The sequence below is a fragment of the Anas acuta genome, chromosome Z, assembly GCF_963932015.1.
Source record: "Anas acuta chromosome Z, bAnaAcu1.1, whole genome shotgun sequence".
Lineage (NCBI taxonomy): Eukaryota > Metazoa > Chordata > Aves > Anseriformes > Anatidae > Anas > Anas acuta.
Genome location: NC_089017.1, coordinates 39,222,873 through 39,249,905, shown reverse-complemented (window position 1 = coordinate 39,249,905; position 27,033 = coordinate 39,222,873). Strand labels below are relative to the sequence as shown.

Here is a 27,033-nt window from a genome sequence, read left to right as displayed (position 1 = left end):
GTAGAAAAAGACTTAGAAAAATAGTCATGATAGATGTATTTACATCTAGACACTAATGAAATGTCCCTTACCATAACTCTGTTGTACCTAAAATCATTTCTCAGTTGAAGAGGAAACCCAAAAAGAATCTAAGAAATATATCTCTGCTGCTTTCATCCAATCAAACCAAACAGTAAAATCAGCATTGGCTACTTTACAAACAGTAAAATCAGCAAAAACTACTACCACTCACAGTAAGAAAAAAAAAAAAACAGAAGCACCCCCTTTTCCTCATTCATACTGACTGATAAGCAGTGACTTCTGAAATAAGTGTCGTATAAATCATTTCCAACAACTTAACCACATTCAGAAACAATTTCTAAACTAGTAAATTAAATCATTCTATTGCCCAACTGCAGAAACATTCCATACCAGATTACATCACAGACAATAATACTATAGAATGCACATCCTTAGACTATTAGATCTTGTCACTAGAGATTCCATACCTTATCCACAATTCCAATAGCTTTCACTTTTTTAATGTACTGAAACTTCTACACATGTAATCAGCATTTCCAAGATCAGAATTAATAATGAAAACGTATACCATGTTTGTTTTTTGTTTTTAAAAAACAAACAGTTAAAAAAAAGCAAGCAGTACACACTATTTCAAAACATATTTTTATTAGTATTAGCAGCCCAGAAATTTGGAGTATGCATTTCAAACTTGGCAAAGAGCTACTACTTACTCTTAAAACCAAGAAGAGTTCAGGAAGGCTGTACAATGTTAGAACACTGGTTTTGGGCTCAAAGGACCTAGACCAACTTCTTTGGGGGAAAAAAAAAAAAAAAGAAAAAAAAAAAAAGAGCAAAACAGAGTGACCACTTCATATGAATAGTTTTGGTGTTTTGTTTAAACTTGACACCATGGCTGCAATGAAATAGACTGACATTTGCAGCTGGCAACTGGTGCCAGAAGTAAAGAAGTGTGGATTTAATGGATTTAAAGCTTTCCATAAATTTCCTTTTGCTTTGAGCATCACTTATCTTGCAGACTGCATTTAAAATCTAAAATATATTGCTTGCTTCTCCACAGGTGTGGCCAGCAAATTAGGGATTATGAAAGACAGTGAGACAAAGAATGCTTAGAATACCTGCTATAGCAGCAAGTCAGGTCAGAAATAACCACATGATAGGAGTCTGTGGCTGCTTTGAACGCTGACTTTTTTTGGCCCTTTTCAAAGTAATCATACAGCATCAAAAAAATTGGCCACAAAGTTAACTATCTTCTTTCTTAACACTTACAGCACATACAAGGCAAAAATCTGCATTTATAAGCACTTTACTATTTATATGACTCAGAAATTGGAATGAAACGTTACAGTGTTACTGACTGTTGGTAATAATAATAATAAACACAAGACTGAGCTATTTCAATACTGATCTGCAACAAAACTTTCCATCATCTTATGCAGTTCTGTTAGTAGGGGAAAAAAAAAGTTAAGGTAGAGATAAAAAAGACAGAGAGAGAAAAACTCAGTTCTGAAACCTAGTTTCAAAATCTCAAAAATAATATTCAATAATGACCAGTAATTACTACTTTTATCTCTCCATATTCTATCTCTCTATACACAACTGTTTTGAGGAAAAAGAATAAGTTTACTTTTTAAATTCTGTGCAACTCCTGTGACAAAAAAAAAAAATCATTAGCACTACATACTTACACATAAACATGCACATACATGAAGGACAGTCACGGATATATGTGATCTTAGTATCACAGAATCATCTGGTTTGGAAAAGATCATCAGGATCACCAGGTCCAACCATCAGCCTGACCTACTGAGTCCCATCACTAAAGAATAATCCTAAGCACCATGTGCACACATCTCTTAAACACCTGAAGGGATGGAAACTCCACCACTTCCCTGGGCAGCCCACTCTGCCCATCACACTGTTGAATGTCGTGTGATTAGATATGACCCATTGATCTAGCCTATCCAGATCCCTCTGCAAAGCCTTTCTACACCCAAGTGGATAGGCAGTCTCGCCTAACTTCGTATTGTCCACAAGCTTATGTAGGGTGCACCTGATCCCCTCATCCAGATCATTGACAAAAACATTAAACAAGACTATTTGTAGTACTGAGGCACGTGGAATGCTGCTGCTGACTGGATTCCAACTGGATTTAACTCCATTCACCATGACTCTTTGAGCCCAGCCATCCATCCACCAAGCACCTGTCCAAGCCATAAGCAGATAGTTTCTCCAGGAGAATATCGTGGGAGATGGTGTCAAACACTTCACTAAAAGCCAGGTAGGCAACATCCACAGCCATTCCCTCATCTACTAAGCTCATCTTGTATTAGAAGGCGATCAGGTTAGTCATGCAGGACCTGCCCTTCTTAAAAACATGACGGCTGCTTCTGATCACCTGATTGTCTTTTATGTGCTATGTGATGGCACTCAGGATGATCTCCTCCACAACCTTCCATGGGAGTGAAGACAGACTGACAGGCCTGTAGTTCCCTGGCTCTTCCTTCCTGCTGTCTTTGTAGTCTGAAGTCACATTTGCTGGGTACCCTGAGAACAACTGGCCTTACTAATAAAGGCTGACACACAGAAGTCATTAAGTACCTCAGCCTCATCCTTATCTTTCAGCACTATATTTCCCCTCACATCCAATAAAGGACTGAGGTTCTCCCTAGTCCTCCTTTTGCTGATGATATATTATCAAAAGTATTTTTTTTTGTCCTTTACTGCACTAGTCAAATTGAGTTCCAGTCAGCTTTTGGCCCTTTTCATTTGCTCCCTGAGCAACCTGACAACAACTCTGTAGTCCTCCTGAATTTTCCATCCATTCTTCCAGAGCTCATAAACTCTTTTTGTTCCTGAGTTCCTGAAGAAGCTCTCTGTTCAGCCAGGCTGGTCTTCTTCCTGGCTGGCACAACTTTTGGTGCATTGGAACAGCCAGTTCCCACTGCTCTAGGATTTCAATCTTGAAGAAAGTTCAGCTTTCCTGGACTGCTCTGCCTATAGGACAGCCTCTCGAGGGTCTCCTGTCAACCAGGTCTCTGAACAGGCCAGTGTCTGCCCTCTGGAAATCCACAGCAGCGGTTCTGCTAACTGCCTTCCCTACTTCTCCAAAGATCAAAAACCATATCACTTCGTGATGGCTGTGCCCAAGACAGTTTCCAGCCAACATACCATCCACAAGTCCTTTGTTTGCCAACAGTATGACTATGTATACATACATGGTTAAGCATCCATAATCTGTATGATATACACTATATATAAGATACATAATCAAATAGCTGCCCTTCATATATGTGTATATATACATACTTTTCATGAGCCAAAGCATTTTATGCCAGCTTTAAGCCAGGGACAAGTTTTTACAGCCAGTTATAAACCACTGGAATAAAAGTTCATATTGGAAATGCTTAACTATAACGGTGCTAGTGGGCTCTGCAATAACTCCAATCTCAGAATTTAATAAAATGCAGTCGCTATTCTACAGTAGCAGCACAAAGAGCCCCATTAACTCTCCAATTACTGCAGGAAGAAATAACATTTTTTGCAGCTAAAGCCAAGAGAGATGGAGGGAATGAAGAAGGAATTGCTTCATGTTCCAACTTAAAGCCTCAGTTTAAAGTAATGGGACATATTAAGAGGCTTATTCTACACAATGTAATATTTATTTCACTCGTTTCATGTAAGTGAATTTCTGTATAAGAGCCAATTTTAAGAATGTTTATTTAATAAATAATGGGGGAAGGGAAGGGAAGGGAAGGGAAGGGAAGGGAAGGGAAGGGAAGGGAAGGGAAGGGAAGGGAAGGGAAGGGAAGGGAAGGGAAGGGAAGGGAAGGGAAGGGAAGGGAAGGGAAGGGAAGGGAAGGGAAGGGAAGGGAAGGGAAGGGAAGGGAAGGGAAGGGAAGGGAAGGGAAGGGAAGGGAAGGGAAGGGAAGGGAAGGGAAGGGAAGGGAAGGGAAGGGAAGGGAAGGGAAGGGAAGGGAAGGGAAGGGAAGGGAAGGGAAGGGAAGGGAAGGGAAGGGAAGGGAAGGGAAGGGAAGGGAAGACACAGAACATGTGATGCACAGTGCAAGTGCTCACCACCAGCTGCCCAATGCCCAGCCAGTCATACAGTATGGAATATCCATCTGGTCATTTGAGGCCAGCTGTCCTGGCTGTGTTCCCTCCCAGCTCATTGTGCACGCTCAGCCTCCTCACTGGCAGGGCAGGACAAGAAACAGAGTCCTTTGCTTTGTGTAAGTACTGCTCTGCAATAACTAAAACATCAGCATGTTACTACCACTATTTTCATCAAAAGTCCCTAACAGAGCACCATAACAGGTGCTATGAAAAAAAATTAACCCTATCCCAGCTAAAACCAGGACAAGCAATTTTATCATTGCTCGAATTGATGAAAAACAAATTTTGGTTTCCATCAAGAGATGATCTTGTTTTATTTTTCTTGCAGGTTTGCATTCAAAAGGACATCTGCTAATAGTTAATAGGCTAACAAGATTGCTCGGCACATTAGTAAGGGAATATATTGTGCCTGAAGTACTCCAAATCCTGGTTTGATCGCAAAATGACAACTGCATGAAGGACTGTGATTGCCGTGGTGGCAAATTACACCTCAGGCTCCAGATAAAAGTCAGAAAATGTTCTGAATGTGAAAATACCAATACGTTAATACACATGTGTTTTACAGACACATACTCTGAATTACTGCTACTAACAGATAAGTCTCCAACACAGATGAATTTAGTACAGCTTTATTGTTTTGAAATAGTATGATAATGCTTCAGCAAAAGTAAAAATTACTAAGTTGCTACTCTGCCACTAAATCAATATTAATTTCATAAAAATTTGACTTAATTCTGAAGACTTTGAGACCAGATCCAGATTTCTGTAACAGTGAAAAAAAAATCGAGGGAAAGACAGACAAAAATCAAACATAATGTGCTAAATATTTAAATGGCTAGAAGACATGTCCCAGATCTCTTTAAATTCAAAACTGAATGTAGGTTATAGCCAATATAGCCATACAGTCAGTTTTGAATATCATGTCTGACTGCTTTTCCGGTATTAAAAACAAAAACAACATTTTAAATAGATACCCAACTTTTCCTCTCTTGCCAAGTATTTACTCAGCTGGTATCACATTTCCCCCTCTCCATTCCACAAGGCAAATCTCTGGAGTCCCTTTGCTAAGCACAGGTATACTGAGATTATTATTCATAGCAGCTTTGTTTTATTGCAACAGAGCACTTAAAGCTAGCAAACACTCCAAGTATCTACCTGAAGAACTACTATTTAAAAGAAAACCCATGTAAATTAAAATGAATCTCTACAGTTACAACTCACTGTGGTAGTCCTTGTGCTAGACAACATGCATTTCATACATAATCTCCACAATACTAAAATAAACCATTTTTGCTTATTTGCATGTGATTTTACAAAATCACAGAATCACAAAATCAAATTTTCCAAAGGAAAAAATGCTAATTGTAAAAATTGCCTCTTGAAAAAGCTTGGTAATTTGCAACCTTTTGTAACAAACTCGGCCTAAGTGGTATTGTACTCAGAAAGAAAACAGAGAGCCTAAGGTTAAAACAATGATTTATGCTCCATTCCGATTTAGCACTTTTGTTTGCATTGATGAATGGACTACTTGTTATTTTCAGCCAAATTTCATGCTTGATTCTTCATCTTGGAAATACAAGAAGGACAGATACTATTTCTTCCTAGATACTCTCCACTATACTCCAAATTCTATTTAAAAAAAAGCACTGAGCAAAGCAAACAACCACTACTTGCAAACGTTGGTAGGAGGTATAAGCTCAAAAAACTTTTATTTAAATTCAAATGACATTAAATTTACTTGCATCATTACACCAAATTTAGCTTATGAACTTTGGACTTTAACCAAGTCACGATCCTGGCAACAAATTTATAAAGCAGATATGCAAGCCTGTTTTTTGATCAAAACGTAGAGGACTCTTGCATGTAAACTTGAGGACATACAAAATCATTTGTAGTATCGGGCATTGAATTCTCATACAACTTGCAGACTCCCATATATAAACAAAAAGAACAAAGAAAAAGAAGAAAAGGACAAAAAAAAAAAAAGACAAAAGAAAAATGAAAAATAGACAAAAAAAAAAAAGAAAAAAGAAGAGAAAAAGTAAAAGGGGGAAAAAAAGGAAAAAGGAAAAAAAAAAGAAAAAAGGAAAAAAAAGTCACACTAGACTTACAAGCAACCAAGTACACAAGATTCCAGTTAAGATTCTCACTACATAATGCATCAAAAATAGGTTACAAATCCATTTTTCTTTCTCCAGACATCATATTTTTAGCTTGAACTCTTGTATGTGTTATTTCTGTCTGGATAACTAACTAGTGATACACCAAAAATAGACTAAGGAGTGTTCATGTTCAAGCTTTACTTTTGCAAATATTTCCTAAAACTAACACAACTCAAAATGCTGACCAGAAAGTTTATATAAACGTATACTCTCACAAAAGGCTTGAGCTGAGGCAAACGGTCAGTCACAGCTCTGCAAGACTGAACAATGCTAAAGACTGACATTTAGGTTTGACATTTGGGTGGTTTCCAATCGTCGTGGCTTTCTATAGACTTATCAGTTGTCATTGGAACACTGTAGATTTACAGACTGGATAAATGATGGCTACATACGCACAGATCAAAGAGCCTGATTTGTTGTTGTTTTCCTTTTCAATTCAAAAAGTTAACAACCTTAGTGAAATGGCCTGGAAAGACTCAAGAGTACTGCTGAAATATGTTTTTTAGAAAAAAGGGATATTCCTTCTACTTGATATACCATCTAGGACCATTTGCATGACAGAAGAATAGAGACAAAGCTGGGTTGCTAACTCCTCTGTTAGCCAGCAATATAAGTTGATGTGTTGTACAATTATTCAATGATTCTAAGGACCCTCTACATTTCAGTCATCAAACGCCACTTGGGTTTCAAGGGTGTCAAATATATTTGAAAATAACATCACTTATTTTAGAAATAGGATTCAAATATCCTATCAGGATTCTCCTTTGAAAACATCAGTATCTTATTTATAGGTTCTTTGGTTTTAGTTATTTGCTAGCTCTGCTGAGCAAAATTGCTGTACGAACAACCAAACAGCTAAGCTCAAAGGTCAATACACCCCATTATTCTACTTTCAGCAGCTACTACTGCTGTAAAACTAAGTTATTAAACGCTTATAGAAAAACATAAGAGCAGGGTACATACCAAAGAGCACTCTTTTCATCGTACTCTCATAGCTCCTGGTGACGTGTGATGTGACTAGTCACATAACTGATACATGGAGCTTCATGTACAGATCTTTAGTTGCACTAGCACCAGTACATTTAAAGTTCCAGTTTTCAAATCCAAACAGAACAAGTACTAATCTTATGTTACTCCAACTACATGTGCTGGAAACAAACACACAACAAATTTGAAGACCACTGTTTCAAAAAAAGTCCTTCGACTCAACATAAACAAAGGCTTACAGCCTCCAAGGGAATAAAATAAGTATCAGTGCATTTGCCATGAAAAAGTAGAAGGCTGGTAAGCAGTATGGAAGGCCCTAAAAATGCAAAAGATCAGTGTGACTGTGAAAGGCCCTCTATGGGCAAGGAAGCAATAAAGACTTCCATGGAAAAAGAGGGCTTATGCAAGACAGTCAAAGTCTCAAGCACAAGCTCAGATGGCACATAAAGCCAGGGTCTATATTTGAAAGAACTCTTTCTTCCCAGATGGAATGAAAAAGAACACAGAATTCAGATTTTCTGTAGGTTTTGCCAAAAGGAAAGGAGATTAGAGAGCTGGAGATCAGTGGGAAGAGATTTTGAAAATGGGATCAACAAAACTGGACTGGGAATGAACTGATCTGAAGACAGTGTATGCCCAAGGAACACACAACACCTATTTTTTATTTGAAGTTTTTCCACCAGTTTTGTTCACATGAGTAACTCTACTCATGGCCCACTCTACTGTGATTCTATGATCCGTAAGAAATTTTTCACTCAGAGGGTGGTGAGGCCCTGGCACAGGCTGCCCAGAGAAGCTGTGGATGCCCCATCCTTGGAGGTGCTCAAGGCCAGGCTGGATGGAGCTTTGGGCAGCCTGGTCTGGTGGGAGGTGGCCCTGCCTATGGCAAGGGGGTGGTCTTTAAGGTCCCTTCCAACCCAAAGCATTCAGTGATTATGCAGTTCTACTGGCAACTGTGGAATTATCTAGGTATTTAAATGCCAGTGGAGTCTACATTCAATCCCTCAGTGTCATCAACAGCAACAAAACCATGGAGCTACCTCTAATCTCCTTCTTATAACCTGTTAGCTCTCAAAGCATAAAAATGACAGCCATCTTATGGTGTAATGGCGCTTCCCTGGCTCTAGAGTCTTTGCAGTCTCCTTTTTTTCACCACTCTTCTTCCCCCAATTTTCTCCCTTCTGCTGGTGAGAGAACTTTAAATCAGATGAAAAGTGCCGTTAAGTATTCATGTAACTGGAAGTTCTACAGAAAGCACTGAATCTCCAGCTTTTCAGCTATGTAAATTTGCTCCACAATGCTTTATTAATTTGTTGTTTTTGTTTGTTTTTTTTTAATTGTATGGTTTAACATAACATCACCAACAAAGTCGTGGGCCACATTCTTCTTTTACTAATATAAATCTGGGAGAAGCTATACTGAAGTCACTTGAACTAAAATAGCGTGAAAACCAAAAAGAATGCAAAATTAAATTTTCCAACTTCAAAGATCTGCAGGAAGCAAGAGATGATGACTGCAATTATTATATGCAATCAAGATTCTGTTTCCATAAAGAAATCCATAGCAAATTAAAAAAGACAGGAAGGGATGTACAGAAAGTGTAAGTAAAATGAACATGCTTTCAAGTAGAGTTTTTCCCATAAAGTCAGACTTCAAGAGAAACGTAGCCGCCCCACAGTAGTGGCTGCTGCAACTGACATCTTAAGACGCCTAATTAGGTCACTCTATGCATGCACTATCATCATTTCATACCACTCTAACGTGCTGGGGAAACAACCCCCTTAAGAAAAGGGAAGCATTTGGGGATATAAAAAACACAGTAAGTATCAGCTAATGAGGAACAGAGAAAGAAAAGTGCCAAACACTGTAAAGCCCTGAAACTTAAGGTAATGACTAAAATTTATGACTGCTTCCTTCCCTGGCAGACAGGAGTACAATTAGAATTCTCAAAACAACAATCCCTTTGTGCTGGCATGCTGTTATGTTTATACTGCTACAGATAGACTAGAAGATAAAAAAGTAAATAGTACAGCACCCTTTTTAACCCAAGATAATAGCACACTTTTTTTTTTTTCTTTCTTTCTTTCTTTTTTTTTTTTTTTTTTTTTAACGTGGCTTTGGGCACAGTTTTGCACATAGCTTAGTCTTAACTGAAGTCATTTGGGTAATTATCATTGCATGGGCAGGAATTAACCATTTACGTTAGCTTGCTATATGCACAGAACCTCTGTTTGGAAAAAAAAATCACATGAAACAAGAACAAACGAGCTATTATGAGTCACTTAATAATTCCCTTTGCTGTCCAAACAGCTTGACATTTAAACAGCTTAAATTATTCCTTTATTTCCATTTTTTAAAATTTGAATGTGCTTGGCTTGATGAACTGTTGAAAGAAAAGCATCAGGAAGTATGCATGTCCTTTCTTTCATCCTTCACTTATATTCAATGATATGGATCACTTGGAACAGACAGTCGTTAGAAGAGGCATAAGGAAATACTGTAATAATGCTTATAGGTTTTCTCATCTCCTTCACAAAGAAAGCACTATTACAATATTCAGAATACGCAATCTGGATAACCACAGATGGTTTTGCAACAGAACACCCTGCAGGCATTCCCTACAGATTCTGGGAAAGGTACATGCTGGGGAAGCACTGACATCTTCCTAAATAGACATAGCATACCAGCAAATGAATCTTGAAGATTTCATCTACTGTGTGCTGTTGTTTTGGCCTACACAGCTCTTGTCCCTTGCTCCTTCCTTTTGTATCGTGTGTACATCTTGCTCTTCCTGGTTCCACTGATCACTACTCCTGTCATACACCTAAGTAAAATGGCTATCTTCTTACTCATTTACAGTGATGGGTCCATAAGGACCCATGTCAACCTGTAAGCATCATGCCTTTGAAATAAGAAATCAGTAAGCTGCTCTCCCCATTTCATACAGCTTCAAGAACATGTTACTCAACATCATGCTTACCTACAAATCAAACCTCCATGCAAAGCATCAGAAAATATAATCTGTAGTAGGCATCCAAAGCAACCAGGTCTCTTGACACTTTCATTTATGGGTTAATTGAGCAAAGAACTATCATTGCAAACTCAGTTTATGAGTATAAATAACTCATAAGTTATTTATAGAGCAATGAGGCTTATCTGACAAAGGAGAGCGTCACTGAATGCCGAAGTCTTAAACGTTACAGGTCTTTTTAAAAGTAAATCTAAATCTAAATCTAAATCTATACAATATTATTATTGCCTGCCAGCAGTATTTTCTACTTTTTTCCTTAAGTAAGATTGCAAGAGGAAATCTGGAGAAAGAAATCTACAGAAATACAAATCGAAACGTAGCATGAAACAAAAAGTTTCATTACTTGCTTAATTATACAGTTTGTAAAACGAAATCTAACACAGTAAGCTTAGCAGTTTGAACTTCTGGTTCATCTAAGCACTTAGGCTGGCAGTTGACAACTGCTCTAATAGTTCCATACAAAACTAATAGTCTGTGAATACCGCTTTCCCTTCAGTCCTCCCCTTTCAAAATAACATTGCCTTTAATTCCTCCTTTAGATGTTTTTTCCGTAATATATATGCCTAAAAGCATCAATTCTAGTGTTGGCACTAGGCAAACTGTGAATAAAAATAGTGTTTCATTCTCTGCTATGAATAAATACTGTATCTGATTACCAACTTGCATATTTCTTATAACAGACAAAAAAAAAATGGGGAATTTTAATTGTTAGACACTGCCATACTAGTACAACTAGTAGAACTAAAATTTTATTGTCACTGCACAACTGGAAAATGAAAAATATTTAATTAAGCTTTTTATTCTCCACAATTCCATGAAAATTTGATAATATAATCCTTAAGGTTTGCCTTCCTCAGCTTCCAAAGACCAGTGTTTGACTATAAAATCATAAATCACAAACAGCTTATCAATAAACTCTGCATCTGAATTTTAATATGCTTCTGTTTTGTCAAGACATAATGGTGAAGTCATTGACAAAAGAAAACATAACAAAATGATAGCAGTATCAAGTAATGAGATGAATAGATATAATAAAAGAACTTCAGTTTTGCAAATGAGGAAAATCAGAGACATATCTAATAAGCTTATATTTTTCTTCCTGAGCCTGATGAAAACTAAAGTTCATAGCACAAAGGATGTAAGTAAAGAAAACTAAGAAAAACCTACTAAGCAACTAGAGTTTTAAAACTGATTTAACAAAAATAACACAGCAACTTCATATTGATAGAAATTTGACACTGTTAATTAGATGATAAAAAGGAGTCTAAATAAATATAGAAGGTGAGATACCAAGAATTTTCTTTACCTAGCCATTCCCAGGCTGGAAAAGTTGGAAGGAACTATCAAAACATCAAGCCTGGAAAAGGGATGGGTGCCCAGTGTGGTATAAGCAGCTGAAAGGCACTGAGGAATGAGCTGAAGTAGATGTTCTTCACAGCATTTCATAAGGCACCAGGGAGCAAAGACTCTGTAAGGAATGACTCTCTGCAACCTGGCAGCAGGACTTTGGAAACGGCAGGGATATTCCACATGTCCACAGCTTTCTTCATGCCATCTGATAATAACAAGAACAAAAAATGGTTTAATACGATATCAGAAACATGCACAACAGAGTATATTAACTCAAGGATATTTCCTAAGCACTGGAATGATATTTTCTAGTTACCAGAATCACAGAGTTAGTTCACATAAAACCATCTCATTTATCTTCTCATACCATTCATTCATGCAAAGCACTGTGAAAACATAGGTCAGAATCTTTACTACATACCTTACTGAAACTGATATAGTTACTCATAACTAAAAAAGATGAGAGTAGTCAAACCTTCTTTTTATAATAGATGTGAATCAATTGAACAAGTGCTGAAAATGTAGATAAACTAAGTAATAATACAACAATATTTGTTCAGAGAATTCCTGTTTAAATCATAACATTTTTATTTACCCCATAAACATATCAGGTGCAATAGAATGAAATTTAAAGTTTTTCTGTTGTTGTCAGTAAAAAATTTTCTAGGAGTTTTTACAGTATTTTTTTTTCTCAGGTAATACATTAGATACCAATTCAGTCTTATCATCATAGACATTTCAAGCTATCACATTAGGATCTAGACTATTTTACATTATCCTTACAGAATATTCAAAACTGTAGCTGGAAAGATGAGTAAACTTGATCCTTCCTAAACACTGAGTCATATACCTTTACAATAATTCATCTGCCCAAATAGACTTGTATCTAAGCAGAAATCAGCTTCATGTTTTCACCTCCTAGGTAGTCTTCTGTGCAGCGCAGAACCTCTCCTTGGTTTCAGATTTCATCTTAAAGAAGCTGGTTCTATTATGCCTTGACAGGCAAAGCATTTACTGTTACTGCACCAAGTATCACCAAAAGCATTTATATTTGTAAGATCATGCTCCAGGTGAGTGCTGACACACAAAAACAAATGAAAACATGTAGGAAAGAACTACATTTTACAGAAGTGCCAAAACTTTTAACACCTTATATAACATTTTTTTTTTTTAGTGAAAGATGTAGACATTGATTACATATATTAGCAGAGAAACTACATCCATCATTATACATTTTTTTCCAAAGGGTAGTTTAAAGCAGAATATTTTTTTCCCTAAAAGAATGTAACTTTGTATTTAATTGTCGGAGTTGAGACTAGGCAGGAACCTGAAAACTAGCACCCTATTTCTTGTGGAAGTTGCCATGGAGTCCTTAAGAAGATAGAAAACTTATTTTACATTCTAGCTCCACTTAATATTTTGACACAGTCTCCTTATGTCAAACTCACTGGCACATGGATATAAATTACATTACACCTTTAAACACCTCCTTCAGAAATCCCTCGTCTTCCTGCCATACAAGAGTCTATCCCCATTACCTTCTGTGAGACACTACCTTAATATGTGCTTGTCTATATCCACTTCTCATCTTTTCCAGAAAGCTCCGCTAATGGCTTGGTTACATAGTCTTAATAACTAAATAAATAATAAGTATTTGTTTTGCTAACTCCCAAATAAACATTATTTTTTGTCAGTTTTTCTTTCAAGACATTAGTTGTATTTATTTCACTGTCACTACTTTATCTATTGTAGATACATCACCTCATCTCTGTCAATTAACTCACCCAAAAGGGATAATAATAACGACCATCATACTGATTAAAACTTGCAGTAACTTTTGCTAGAAAAAGTTACAAATACATTTCCCAGTTTCCAGATTTTTTACAAAAAAAAAAAAAAAAGCTCATTTACTCATTTACTCTATCACCACACTTGTCAGAATAATCTTTTGCATTAAATCAATAAAAAATACCTATTCCTGAACAGGCTGTACTTAACAATTACTGATTATTCCTGTTTAGGTAGTCATATTAGAAACATATAAACATATAGATGAATAAACATAAAACAATTTCTAAAAGATTATCAAACCTACAAACTATTTTGAAGCTTGACTAGGCATGTCTTACTGATCTTGGGCAAAACATGAAAGTTCCTATTCTCAAGATTTATTAGCATTTGAAAAAAATTAGTCAAGCTGCAAAACACAGAATCCTTTAATTTTAAATTCCAGTAATTATGTCCTCATTTTCCAAAGTCTCACTAACTCTGTCAAAATGGTAAGGACTTCCACAGTCTTAATGTTAACACAGTATTAGCCTCAAAACAGTTACCTAACAACATTTTTTTAGGCTAAGCTTCTAATTGCAAAATAGAAAAAACATTTAAGGAATCTGAAAAGCTGACAGTAATATGTGAGAAAATCAAGTGCCATGTCTGAGACTGCTGTTAACTAAGGTGAACACATGTGGAAACAAGCTATATTGCTCCACAACATTAATTTTTAACTTCATTTCTCATTTGCAAGCCTATGTACTATTGTGATGTTCATTCACAACCCCGTAATAATTTAAACACTATGATCAGTTTTGACTGGATTGGAAAGAGGGATAGATACATTCATAATAATTACTTTTCTACACATTTGGTGAAAAATAGCTAAGAAGCCACTGCACATACTGGACAACAAGCTATTTCTTTTATTGAATAGAATGAAGAATCCATCTTTCTTTCACAGGACCACTGCAATACTACACACCACCCTAGGCAAAACACTGCAAAGGCCAGCTCTAACTTTGGGATGGGACTGGACTGGAAGGGAAAAGTAGGGGACTTGGAGTGAGTAGGCACGATGGTACTAGAGCGTATTACACATCCAGAATAGCCCAAACCTATTAGCATCACAGATATTGCAGACAGGCATTGTAATAAAAGATGGAGAATCTGGTACTGTTACAGCAGGGCATTAAGCACGACAGGATGTAGGATGCAAATCCAGAAGACATTAGGATTAGACCTATCACTCACTAAGCAGCCTGTTTTCACATAAAAAGAACCACATTGTTACCTGTGAAATAAAGCCTTTGGAATTATTTCCATGTAAAGATTTTTTGGTTCACATTTAAAAAGTTCTATTTTGATTCCTGTACTGAAATGGCTCCATTCCACAGAGTAAATGAAAATGCTATGCATATATACCATTTTTCAACAATAATCTAAACACCAACCTGAAATCAGCTTGTGAACATGGCAAAGAAAACTCATTGTTTGTCTGGACAGCAGGTGTGAAGGACTGTTTAACTTCTTGCCAGCATCCCACAGCGATAGTGAAGGTGGATGCTGGCATTGGCATTGTCACATAGTAGTACCAGCTCATGATACCTGTGAGTAAAAAGAACATTTGTACAGACTCATCAGTCACAGCACACAGACAGTACTTGATATTTTTATGTACTTGAGATTGTGGACCAAACCTCTTGCCATACATCATGGTTATTTATGTTGAAGAAGGGAAAATAATTCCACTGGGACAAGTAAAAGCAGTCATATGTAACCACCACAGATTCAGTATTGTTTGCTTACACCCACATTCCTCTGTCTGCTGATTTTTCTATCTATAAGAAAAAACAATCATTGCTGAGATGTTATTAATGCAACTTAACATGACTGTACTCTTACTGACCAAGAAGTGCACCAGATACAAAATCTAATAGAATCTTCAGACACAAAAAAATTAACATTTAATTCTTTTGACCCTGGATCACCACCTCATGATTTTGTCTTATCTGTATGACCTTGCACAGAACAAACACTTTTCTTTGTGTTCTGGACAGTACTAAACTGACAGGAAAGATTTAACAAACAACACTAGTGCTTGTGAATCAGACCTGGCAATCTGAGATACATGATGTGCCAAACAGGCAGTGAGAAATCAAAGCTCAGAATCAGATGGGATATTGCCAAAGTCAATGATTTGGTCATGATAATCCAGGAGCTGCTATAACAAGATTAGAGAGTCTATTAGAAGCTAAAAAGATGAGTCTTATCAGTATGGGAACACAGTGCTGGAAGACAGAGAGTACACTATAGGCTGACTGTATCTGTGAACATGTGTGGACAAACTAGAGGATATTTTAGGACAGCATACCTTTCATTAATTTAAATGTTGCTTAGGTTTTCCATTTGTCCCTCTAAAAATGAATACAGCTTAAGGGTGAAATTCAAGTACTCCCTTATGGACCCAAATACAGTTACTACACCATATTAATACCTTAATTGCTCTTGGAACGAGCCTAAAATGAGTTACAAACTACAGAATCATGCACAAATAAGTGTAGCCATGGAAACTGTGAAAACATACAAACTTCAGTTGTTTTAAGAGAACATTAATACTTGCAATGGTATTCTAACCAGGGCTACGGAACACTATCAAAATGAAAATAAAATAAAATAAAAAAAAAATCCTCTGGCTGCCACAAGGCATAGAGAAAAGAAACAACAGCACAGCTAAATTACCTGTGGGTCTCCTAATTCACAGAACATCAAGCTGTTCAAAGAAATGACAAGTAAAAAAACCTTTTTGCATACCCTCAGTAAATTTTGCCACCTACTATTTTGTATAAGAAAACAATATTGTATAAAGCATTCTAAGGGGAAGATAAAGCCTCTGCCTCTTACATACCCTAGCAACCACCTACACTCCCTCAGTCCATTCTGCTTCTGGCAACATTTACCATTACCATCAGAAAGCTTTGATCTGTATTGTCAGCTGAACATATATTACTCCTGTAATTCTCCTAACCTTCCAACAGCATGGGAGTAGAGGGAACTTATTTGCTCCAAACACATTTGAAACAAAGAGGACAACCGTTTTGCCAATTTATTTATTTATTTATTTATTTTAACTTACCAAAGCTAGCAAAGAGCCAAGGAAAGCAGATCCCACTTCGAGAGAAAGATGCCACCCAGGAGAGCAGCAATTTATCTTTTTGAAATAGTAGACTGTCATGTAGTAGTGCAATGTAGAGCTTCACTGATATAAACTGTGCTAAAAGCCCACGCCTGCTTACACTGAAGCCAATAGCAGCTTTTCCTTTCACTTCAATGGGCGCAACAAAAGACTGAGAGGTAGCCTAAAAAACTTCACTTGGTGTAGTATCTGTTATGTAAGATGTGTTACAAAATGTTCTATGCAGTTATGTTAACCGTAAAGCCTTCAAACAGCAAAAGAAGAGAATTTGAGGAAAAACTAATGCATTTTCAGCTGTGTTCTGAAGTAAGAATGAAAGTCAAAAGGCAGTCACAGAAAAACTGTTCACGATGGCAGAGAAGATACAAAGGAGAAGGCTCCCACAGCAGTGAGAAGATTGTCTGAAAGGAAAGAGGTCTGGGCCATGCAAACAGGGGCAGTGGAGAGGGTTACAGTGAGAAACATGTTTAGCAAGGCAGACTGGAGCAAGCAAGACCATAGAGGTTTTGGGGGTTTTGCTGTTCTTTTTTTTTTTTTTTTTAATTTCATTTGAACAGAATGTTGAAATGAATGGGGAGTCAGTTTAGCAGTCCAGAGAGAAGAACAACATGTACTGCACTCACAAGTTAATATGAGCTGGCAACAAACATATGATTTTCAGAGCCAGAGCAAACCTTGAAAAAGGAAGAAGGTACCAAAGAAAACAGAAAATCAGTTTTCCTGATATGTGTCTCCAGATTTATGTAAACTTGGGTTTCCTGAAGAAGAGACAAGAAACTGACATACAGCTCCTCCTCTGTTTTCCAAGTCCTGTATATTTTACAGGCATTTTAGAGACCATGCAAACTCTGAATGTTCCTAGAACAAGATCCAAGATTTATATTGTCTTTACACATGCAGCTTGGGCTCATTCTATTTCTTGCAGGGATTTTAGATGCCCTCTCCATCCATACTCTAGAACTGTATATGATAACTGTATATTTATCCCACAGCAGTTTTCTCTTGAACAACTGAATCATGAGCACTGTCATGATCATTGAATCACAAAATGGTTTAGGTTGGAAGAAACCTTAAAGATCACCCAGTTCCAACCCCCCTGCCATTGGCAGCGACACCTCCCACTAGACCAGGTTGCTCAAAGCCCCACCCAGCCTGGCCTGAAACACTTCGAGGGATGGGGTATATACAGCTCCTCTGGGCAACCTGTTCCAGTGCCTCACCACCCTCATGGTAAAGATTTTCTTCCTTATTTCCAATATACATCTACCTTATTTTATTTTAGTGGTATTGTCATACCATTACACTCCCTGACGAGGTGTCTCTCTCCATCCTTTTTGTAGACCCCCTTTAAGTACCGGAAGACAGCAGCAGGTCTCCCTGGAGCCTTCTCTTTTCTAGGCTAAACAATGCCAATTCTCTCAGCCTGTTTTTACAGAAGAGGTGCTCTAGCCTTTTGAACATCTTCACGGCCCTCCTATGCACTTGCTCTAACAGGTTCATGACTCTCTTGTGCTGGGGTCCACAGAGCTGAATGAAGTACTCCAGGTGAGGTCTCACACGAGTGCAACAAGGGCAGAATTAGCTCCCTGGCACTGCTTGCCACGATTCTTTTGATGCAGCCCAGGATACAGTTGTCTTTTTGGGCTGCAAATGCACATTGCCAGCTCACATTGATTTTTTTTATCCACCAGAAGTCCTTTCCAGACCCAAGTCCTTTTCCACAGGGCTGATTTCAATGAGTTCTTCTGTGGTCTGTCCTCATGTCTGGGATTGCCCTGACCCAGGTGAAGTACCTTGGGCTTGTTGAATCTCATTAGGTTCATGTGGGCCCATCTTTCAAGCCTGCAAAGGTCTGTCTGGATAGCACTCTCTCCCTCTGTTCAACTGCACCACTTAGCATCACTTGGTGTCATCCACAAACGTGCTGAGGGTGCACTCAGTTCCACTGTCCATTTCACCAATGTAGATATTAAAAAGTACTAGTCCCAGCAGGGACTGCTGGGAGGCACCACTTGTCACTGATCGCCACCTAGCAACTGTGACATTGACCACCACTCCTTGGATGCAACCATCCAGCCAATTCCTTATCCACCAAACAGTCCATGCATCAAATCCATGTATCTCCAATTAAGAGACAAGTATCTTGTGTGGGACCACATCAAAGGCTTTGCACAGGTCAACACACGACATCATTTGCTCTTTCGTTTTCCACCAATGCTGTCACTCTGTTGTAGAAGGCCACCAAGATAGCCAGGCATGATTTGCACTTTCTGAAGCCATGTTGGCTGTCACCAAGCACCTCCCTGTCTTCCACACATCTTAATATGGTTTCCCAAAGGATCTGCCCCATGATCTTACTGAGCACAAAAGTGAGACTGGCTGGTCTGTAGCTTCCCAGGTCTTCATTTTTACTCTTTTTAAGAATGGGTGTCACATTTCCCCTTTTTGAATCACTGGGAACCTCACCTGACTACCACGACTTTTCAAACTTGATGGATAGTGGCTTTGCAACTTCACCTGCCAGTTCCTTCAGGACCCTAAGACACATCCAATTGGGTCTCATGGACTGATCTTCGATGGTGGATGGGACTTCATTCTCTTGGTCCCTGCCTTGAGACTTGGGAAGCATAGTAAGAGCAATTGCTGGTGAAGACTGAGGCAAAAAAGTTGCTGAGTACATCAGCCTTCTCCACGTCAGCTGTAACGAGGTTCCTTGTCACACTTATCATAGGGGTTATGATTTCTTTTGTTTTCCTTTGCTGTCTTGTGTACCTGTGGAAAGTCTTTGTGCTATTCTTCACATCCCTAGTCAGGCTTCACTCCAGCTATGCCTCATCTCTCCTGATCCCTACACCACCAGGCTGGATCCCTATAATATTCCCTGTATGTAGGTCACTGCTTCCCCTGTCTATCCATTTCCATTTTGCACTTTTGTTTGGTTGAGAGGTCCTGACGCAGCCATGCAAGGGAGCACTCTCTAAAATGTGTTAACTGATGAGTGACTTAAATGGTCTTTATATAGGCAACACTTCTCTACATAAGCTACCATGAAGTACTGTTTCAAATAAGAGTCCCATTTATCTTCTGTCTTCTCTCTCTGGTATGGCTATCTCCCAACTTCCCATTTTCTTCCATAACTTTAATTCCTTTAGTTAACTTCCTTCAGACCAGTGGTTTAGTTTTGTTTTCCTTTATCTATATCCCCACTATGCCTCGGGATCACAAGCTCCACTCTGCTCCTTTTCCGATTTCTCATGCCTGCCCTCTAATTTCCAGTGGCTTCCTTGTAGACAGCACCACCTCTAGGGTATGAGAAAGTAGTGCAGATCAAAATAAGATGGCTACCCTTTCTCTACTAGAAATAATAGCATTTTGTACCACCAAAAAAAAACAAACAAACACATTTTCTGCCTAAGCAAGGGCACCCTGGGAACAAGAGATTAGGCAAGGGTTAGTCAATGGGAAAAATAAAGGAAGAGCACCCGAATCCTTTTATTTGTAATGCTTATTTCCTCTCCTTAAAATCAAACTTAATTTAAAAGTAATTATATTCCTATACATAGTTACTTTTGGTGTAATATTTCATTTTCCAAAAATGATTTTTTTCCAGTTTTGCATAGCAAATCTATTGTATCACAGTTACGCAAACCATTCAGCAACAATCACCTATTCAAGGAGGTAAAACTGGAAAACATCACAGTCAAAACTTAGGACTACATTTAACAAGAGAAAGAAACCATAAGTTATTTATAACTGTTCAAAAGAACAACTTAAAGGCCACTTATTTCTGTATTTGAAATAATAATGGATCATGTAATTACTTACTAGAATTTTTAATGCATTATCTTTCAAATCATGAAAATTGTTCAAGTCCTGCAAAGTCCATCGTAGCTGAAGAAACATCTGAGAGTCAGTATTGGTTAATGCCTGATGGATCATTTAAATTGTCTGTATTTTGTGGTGTTTATGTTGGTGCAAACTATTTTAGGGGAAAATATACTAATAAGTAAAAACAAATTGCATGATTTACTAAAAAAAAAAAACCACAACTCAGCTACCTCTAGGCAAAAAGAAAACTACCTCACTCTCCCAGAATTTGATATACAAAGTAAGAGCTAGCACTTGTTGAGGGATTTTTTGAAACAGCAAAAATCCCATGGCTTGCTGTAGCTGAGCAAACCAAGCTACGGGCAACTATGAGAAGTTCCCATGACAGTGTTCCCACATCGCCCAATTGAGGAATATAGAAAAATATTGTTACCAGTAGCTGGCTTCAAGGACAAGGTCTGCGTGACTGCTAATCACAAGGGGATTGTTTTCTTGCAGGTGGGGTTGTTTTCTTGTAGTTGTTTATCTGAGTGCTTTTGACCAATAATCTTGTGTGAAACACCGTCCGTCCCTGTTAAGTTCACTATAAAAGTTAGACTATTCGGGCAATAAAAGGGGGAATGATCTGACTCTACTGGTGTCTGTTGTGCTTTCGGCAGTGCTTCCTGCAACAAGCACTAGTATGTAAAAATGCAGTTTAGTAAGCAGTTATCCCAAAACTACTAACTGGCTGAGGCATGAGGGTGAAGAACCCTCCAGCTTCCCTTGTAACTTGTAGAAATCTTTGATCTCATCTGAAAACCAGAACTTCTCATACAGCACTCTCACGTTCATGCTGGAGCATTACTTCAGCACTGACACAGAGGGATGAGTAGCATAAGGAATCACAAAATGGCTTGGGTTGGAAGGGACCTCAAAGATCATCAAGTTCCAACCCCTCTGCCAGAGGCAGGGATGCCACCCACTAGATCACATTGCTCAGGGCCTCTTCCAACCTGATCTTGAACACCGCCAAGGGCGGGGCATCCACAACCTCTCTGCACAACCTGTGTCAGTGCCTCACCACCCTCTTAGTGAAGAAGTTCCTTCTAAACTCTAATCTAAATCTCCCCTCTTTCAGTTTTAAACCATTCCCCCTTGTCCTGTCATTATCTCATCAAGCAAAGAGTTGCTCTCTATCTTTTTTATAAGTCCCCTTTAAGTAATGAAAGGTCACAATGAGGTCACCCCGGAGCCTTCTCTTCTGAAGTCTGAACATCCCCAGCTCTCTCAGCCTTTCTTCATGAGCGTGGTGCTCCAGTGAAGCATGTGACAAGCTGTCAACTCACATGCTGTAATTCCTGATATACATTGGAGATCAATCAACATGAGTACCAGACTCTTACTCTTTGCCTTGGGAAAACTGAGAAGAGCCTAAATAAAAGCTGTTGCTGCTAGCTATGTTGCAGGTGATGGCTTCTCTGTCACTGTATTTCTAATAACTGAACACATCTTCTAGCTGGCATTGAAGTCTGCACAAGACAGAAACTCGAGGAATATATGAAGGTAATCACACAGAGAGCAAGCCACTGGATTTCATAATTAATGGTTGAATATCTACCCCCTGAATATGAATCAAAATCAACATTAAGGTGCTTCTGACTAAATATATTTGCACAGTGTATGTGTTACAGTAATGGAACAAAAGTTACACTGAGAAGCATTGAAAAGTAAATACAACAGCTAAATGGTTTATATGACACATACACTACATATATATATATATAAAAATATATATAAATATATTGCCCTTGTGGCCAAGAAGGCCAACAGTATCCTGGGCTGCATTCGGAAGAGTGTTGCCAGCAGGTCAAGGGAGGTGATACTCCCCCTCTGCTCAGCTCTGGCGAGGCCACACCTGTACCATTGTGTCCAGCTCTGGGCTCCCCAGTACAAGGGGGACATGGAGCTACTGGAGTGAGTCCAGAGGAGGGCTACTAAGATGATTAGAGGACTGAAGTAGCTGTCATACAAGGACAGCCTGTTTAGCCTGGAAAAGAGAAGACTAAGGGGAGATCTCATTAATGTCTATAAGTATCTGAGAGAGGGATGTCAAGAGGCTGGAGCCAGTCTCATTTCAGTTGTGCCCAGCAAGAGGATGAAAGGCAACAGGCACAAACTGAAGCATGGGAAGTTCCATCTGAACACGAGAGGGCACTTCACTGTGAGGGTGACAGAGCATTTGAACAGGTCACCCAGAAAAGCTGTGGAGTCTTCTTCTCTGGAGATACTCACAACCCACCTGGATGCCATCCTGCACAATGTGCTCTAGGTGATCCTGCTCAGCAGGGGGGTTGGACTAGACGATCTTCAGAGGTCCCTTCCACTGTAATTCTGTGATCCCCTGTAAGTCGTTTTCCCTTGGACATTATCAATAGTATTTTTCTGACATTTTATTCTTCCTTAAGTATTATGAAGCACTTCTAGATCATACTTCTATAGTATTGTGAAGCACATACTTCATATACTTCTATACTTCTATAGTATTGTGAAGCACATACAATCATATACTTCTATAGTATTGTGAAGCACTTCTAGATCATACTTGAATAGTTACCGCTTCTACTTGAGTAAGCGACATATCAGTATCTTTCAAGCAACTGTGTCCTCGATTCATTTCAAATGACAGAAAGAACCGTAGTTTTAGAGGAGACAATGCAAAAATGACATATGCAAGGAGTACACCAGGTTCGGGGAAGGGGTCCATCTTCTGGAGGGAAGGGAGGCCCTGAGGAGGAACCTGGACAGGTTGGATCGATGGACAGAGGCCAATGGGATGAGGTTCGACATGGCCAAGTGCCAGGTCCCGCACTTTGGTCACAACACCATGGAACACCACAGGCTTGGGGGACAGTGGCTGGAAAGCTGTGCAGAGGAAAGGGATCTGGGGGTGTTGGTTAATGCTCACCTGGACACGAGCCGGCAGTGTGTTCAGGTGGCCAAGAAGGCCAACGGCACCCTGGCTTGTATCAGGAGTGGTGTGGCCAGCAAGATCAGGGAGGTGATCATCCCCCCGTACTCGGTTCTGGTGAGGCCATACCTCGAGTGCTGTGTTCAGCTTTGGGTCCCTCAGTACAAGAAGGACATCGAGGCCCTGGAGCGTGTCCAGATAAGGGCTGGTGAAGGGCCTGAAGCACAAGTCCTGTGAGAAGTGGCTGAGGGAACCGGGGTTGTTTAGTCTGGAGAAGAGGAGGCTCAGGGGAGACCTTATTGCTCTCTACAGCTACCTGAAAGGAAGGTGTGGGGAGCTGGGGGTCAGCCTGTTCTCACAGATAACCAGTGATAGGACCAGAGGGAATTGCCTCAAGTTGCACCAGGGGAGATTTAGGTTGGCAATTAGGAGACATTTCATCTCAGAAAGAGCAGTCACAGATTGGAACAGGTTGCCCAGTTGCCCAGTGGTGTCACCGTCCCTGGGGGTGTTCACGGAAAGCTTGGACGTGGTGCTTAGGGACATGATTTACTGGGTGATAGTGGTAGTAGGGCAATGGTTGGACCAGATGATCTTGGAGGTCTCTTCCAACCTTAATGATTCTGTGATTCTAGGATACACTACTTCCAAAAACTACAAACAGCAAAGGAGGAATCTGACTACTCCATGAGATTAGTCTAGCCTAATCTAGCCCCAGTGTGGGATCAAAGCATCCGTGCATCAAGAGATGTAGCTCCATGAATCAGAATGCAGATCTCTGTTTAAATGCATATAGGTATAAACCTTGCTTGTTCTCGTCTGCCTGCATGCTTGTTACAAATACATTTCTTAAAGGAAAAAAGTATTAAGCTAACTTTTAGCTCTGTTCAGAATAAATTCATTCACAACTGCTTGCCAAAATGCTTATTCTTTCCAAGAAACTGCATTTTAAAGAATATATTTTGGTGTTCTGCCAGTTATATGTAATTTTTTAAATATGCAGCACAGAAATAGCATACTGTACATAAATAATCTAGGGAAAAATAATTTCCATTGAAGGCACTCTGAAAGGCTTTAAGGTGTGTATTATAAATGTAAAAAAAAATGTAAGTTGGATAGATTTCATATGCCTCACATAACTGCATAATGACAACATATGTGGGACAGGCCATTTAACAGCACAGGCCATTTTTATCTTTTTAACTTCCAAAAGTATTACTAAAGAAACTAGTAAATCTGGATTCCTGAATTCAATAAGAATTTAGCCAGATTAACACTTGAACTTTGTTTTTGTTTTTACATCATTTTTCAGAATATTAGTCCTTTCTTTTCTTTCCTCAGTACTTCTTCTGTACCTTTTAACAATTCCAAACAGCTCTCTAACAGGCATTTGCCATTTTTATCTGTATATACACACCCAGATGATAGATGATGAGGTTGTCATCAATTACTGAGTCTTTGAGAGGTACTGGAGCACAACGTTTAGTACCTTTAAAAAATAAATAAATAAATAAATCTTGTTTGTATCGCAACACCATAATCAGGATAAGCGAAGAGCTTTGTGTGCACCACAAAAGTAGATCCAAAAGTAGAGTCTTCCGCACACTGGGGAATGCTATCCTAGAGAGAGGGAAAGGACAGAAATAGAGTAGGTGCATCTGCTGTTTTTCAGTAAAGTTTAGTACAAAAGTTTGCTATTGTTACATGTCTACTAAAGGAGACAGCTTTAATGCTGCATTTGGTTCTTCCCTGTTCACTACACACTTTTCACTCAGCACATCATTAGCACTGTGAAGCTAAAATGAGTCATTTCCTCTCTGCTGGCCTTTCCATTAAAGACTTCTTACGCTATTTCTTGCTTTCACAGAGATCTTAGTAAAAGATATACACCACGTTAGCCTCATGAAAAAAAAAATGAAAAAAAATAAACATATCTTTAGGCAGACACATGAATTACCAATATAAACTGACCCATTGCAACTACTAGAAGGGTTTGAACAAAAACCCCATCTATTCTCCACAGGGTGACAAGGCTGGCCTTGGGTGACTAAGCCGCAATACTGTCATTAATGATATGGTACCCTGATGTCATTCTCAACATTCTCAACACTCCATCAACAGCATTTTAAAAATGTTTTTCCCCAGTATTACTTTTACTCTTAATTCCACTATAAATTTTTAATGGGTTCTTTAAACTAGTGATGAAACAATGTTAATGAGGAAATCATTCTGTCACAATACAGACTTTTCAACTACCTAATTGGTCTAAGAGAATATTGATTTTAACTTACCTATACCTATTTATATTGCCTGAAAATCTTTCCCAGGTTTCTATTTCTATAAAGTCACATAAGCATCCTTTTTCCTGTTAATATTTCAAACCATGCAGCCACCACTAAGGGACAGGCAACAACTCATTAGCAAGGTGTGAGTGTCAATAAAATTAATTAAACAATAATGGCAGAGCTGTTCTCCTAGTCTTAAATCTAGAGCACTCTTGTTTTCTTGATGCCAAGTCAGGAAAGTATTACTGCCTAAATGAACTGAGAAGCTCATCGTGGCAGTTTTCCATATTTCAAGAGCAGAGACAAGGCTTGAAACAGGCTTCACATATGGCCAAAAATAACCAGATAATTTAATGCAAATGATGGCTCTGAAATCAAGGAAACTTTCATTCCTTTTTTGGTCCCTAAAGAGTAAACATGCCTTTCTAAAGGGGAATAGAAGAAAGACTTTCTTCACTGAAACACCAAATTCTAATATTTTCGATGAGCCACTTTTAAACAATCTTTTCAGAGAATGAAAACCTTTGCAGAAAACTTCACTAAATTCTACATTTGTTTTGTCCAAAAAGAAGAAAAATTATGTACATCAGAAGTATGCTTAAGCTCCTTTTCAGTATCCAAACACCTTAGCATCTTTCTCATTTAAAGAAAATTTTGGCCATATCTAAATATAGGCATCAGCCCCATTCTGCAAGTCTTGAGAGACAAATTTATTTTATCACATAAGCTATGAAGGATTACACAAGAAGTCTGTTCATCATAGCAGTAGCTAAAAAAAATTCTTAAACTTTGACTAATATTTGAAATTGTGAAAGAATACAACTGAGCAAACAATTCCTCAAACCAGAAACAAACAAAAAATAAAAAAATAATAAAAAGGAGTTGTTAACTTTCAGGACAGGTATATAATGTAAAGTATTATCTTGCTGTAAGTGTTGCAAGCTTGGAACCTGCTTACATGTTGTCAATATTTAGAAAAAAAAAAAACACATGGTTGTCATGCTGCTGTATATTTTTTCAGGGATTCACAAAAAAAAATCTTTAGTACCACTTAATAACATGATACTTCTAAAGACTCTGCAGAAAGGGAGGTGAGACGTGAGACTAACATGCCTTTTAGATTAATAAAATTATTTAGGTTGGAAAAGACCCATGCAATCATCAAGTCCAATCAACAAACTAGCCCTAGTAAGTGCACCATTAAACCATATCCCTAAGCACCACATCCACACATCTCTTAAACACCTCCAGAGATGGCAACTCCACCACTTCCCTGGGCAGCCTATTCTAATGTCTACTGCCCTCACTGTGAAGAAATTATTCCTGATATTCAATTT

At 38.5% G+C, this 27,033-nt stretch overlaps 1 protein-coding gene across 10 annotated transcripts in view; it reads right to left on the bottom strand.

The window, feature by feature from the left end:
- AOPEP (aminopeptidase O (putative)) overlaps positions 1–27,033 on the bottom strand; it is a 199,733-nt gene that overhangs the window by 147,930 nt on the left and 24,770 nt on the right. For all 10 annotated transcript variants that reach the window (XR_011091064.1, XM_068666251.1, XM_068666252.1 and 7 more), the window contains 2 exons: positions 14,892–15,045; positions 11,621–11,869 (listed from right to left, as the gene is read on the bottom strand). Coding sequence is in view for 9 of the 10 variants with exons in the window: in XM_068666251.1 (XP_068522352.1) it covers positions 11,621–11,869; positions 14,892–15,045 (403 nt within the window). In the remaining variant the exon portion in view is untranslated. The remainder of the gene's footprint in view (positions 1–11,620; positions 11,870–14,891; positions 15,046–27,033) is intronic.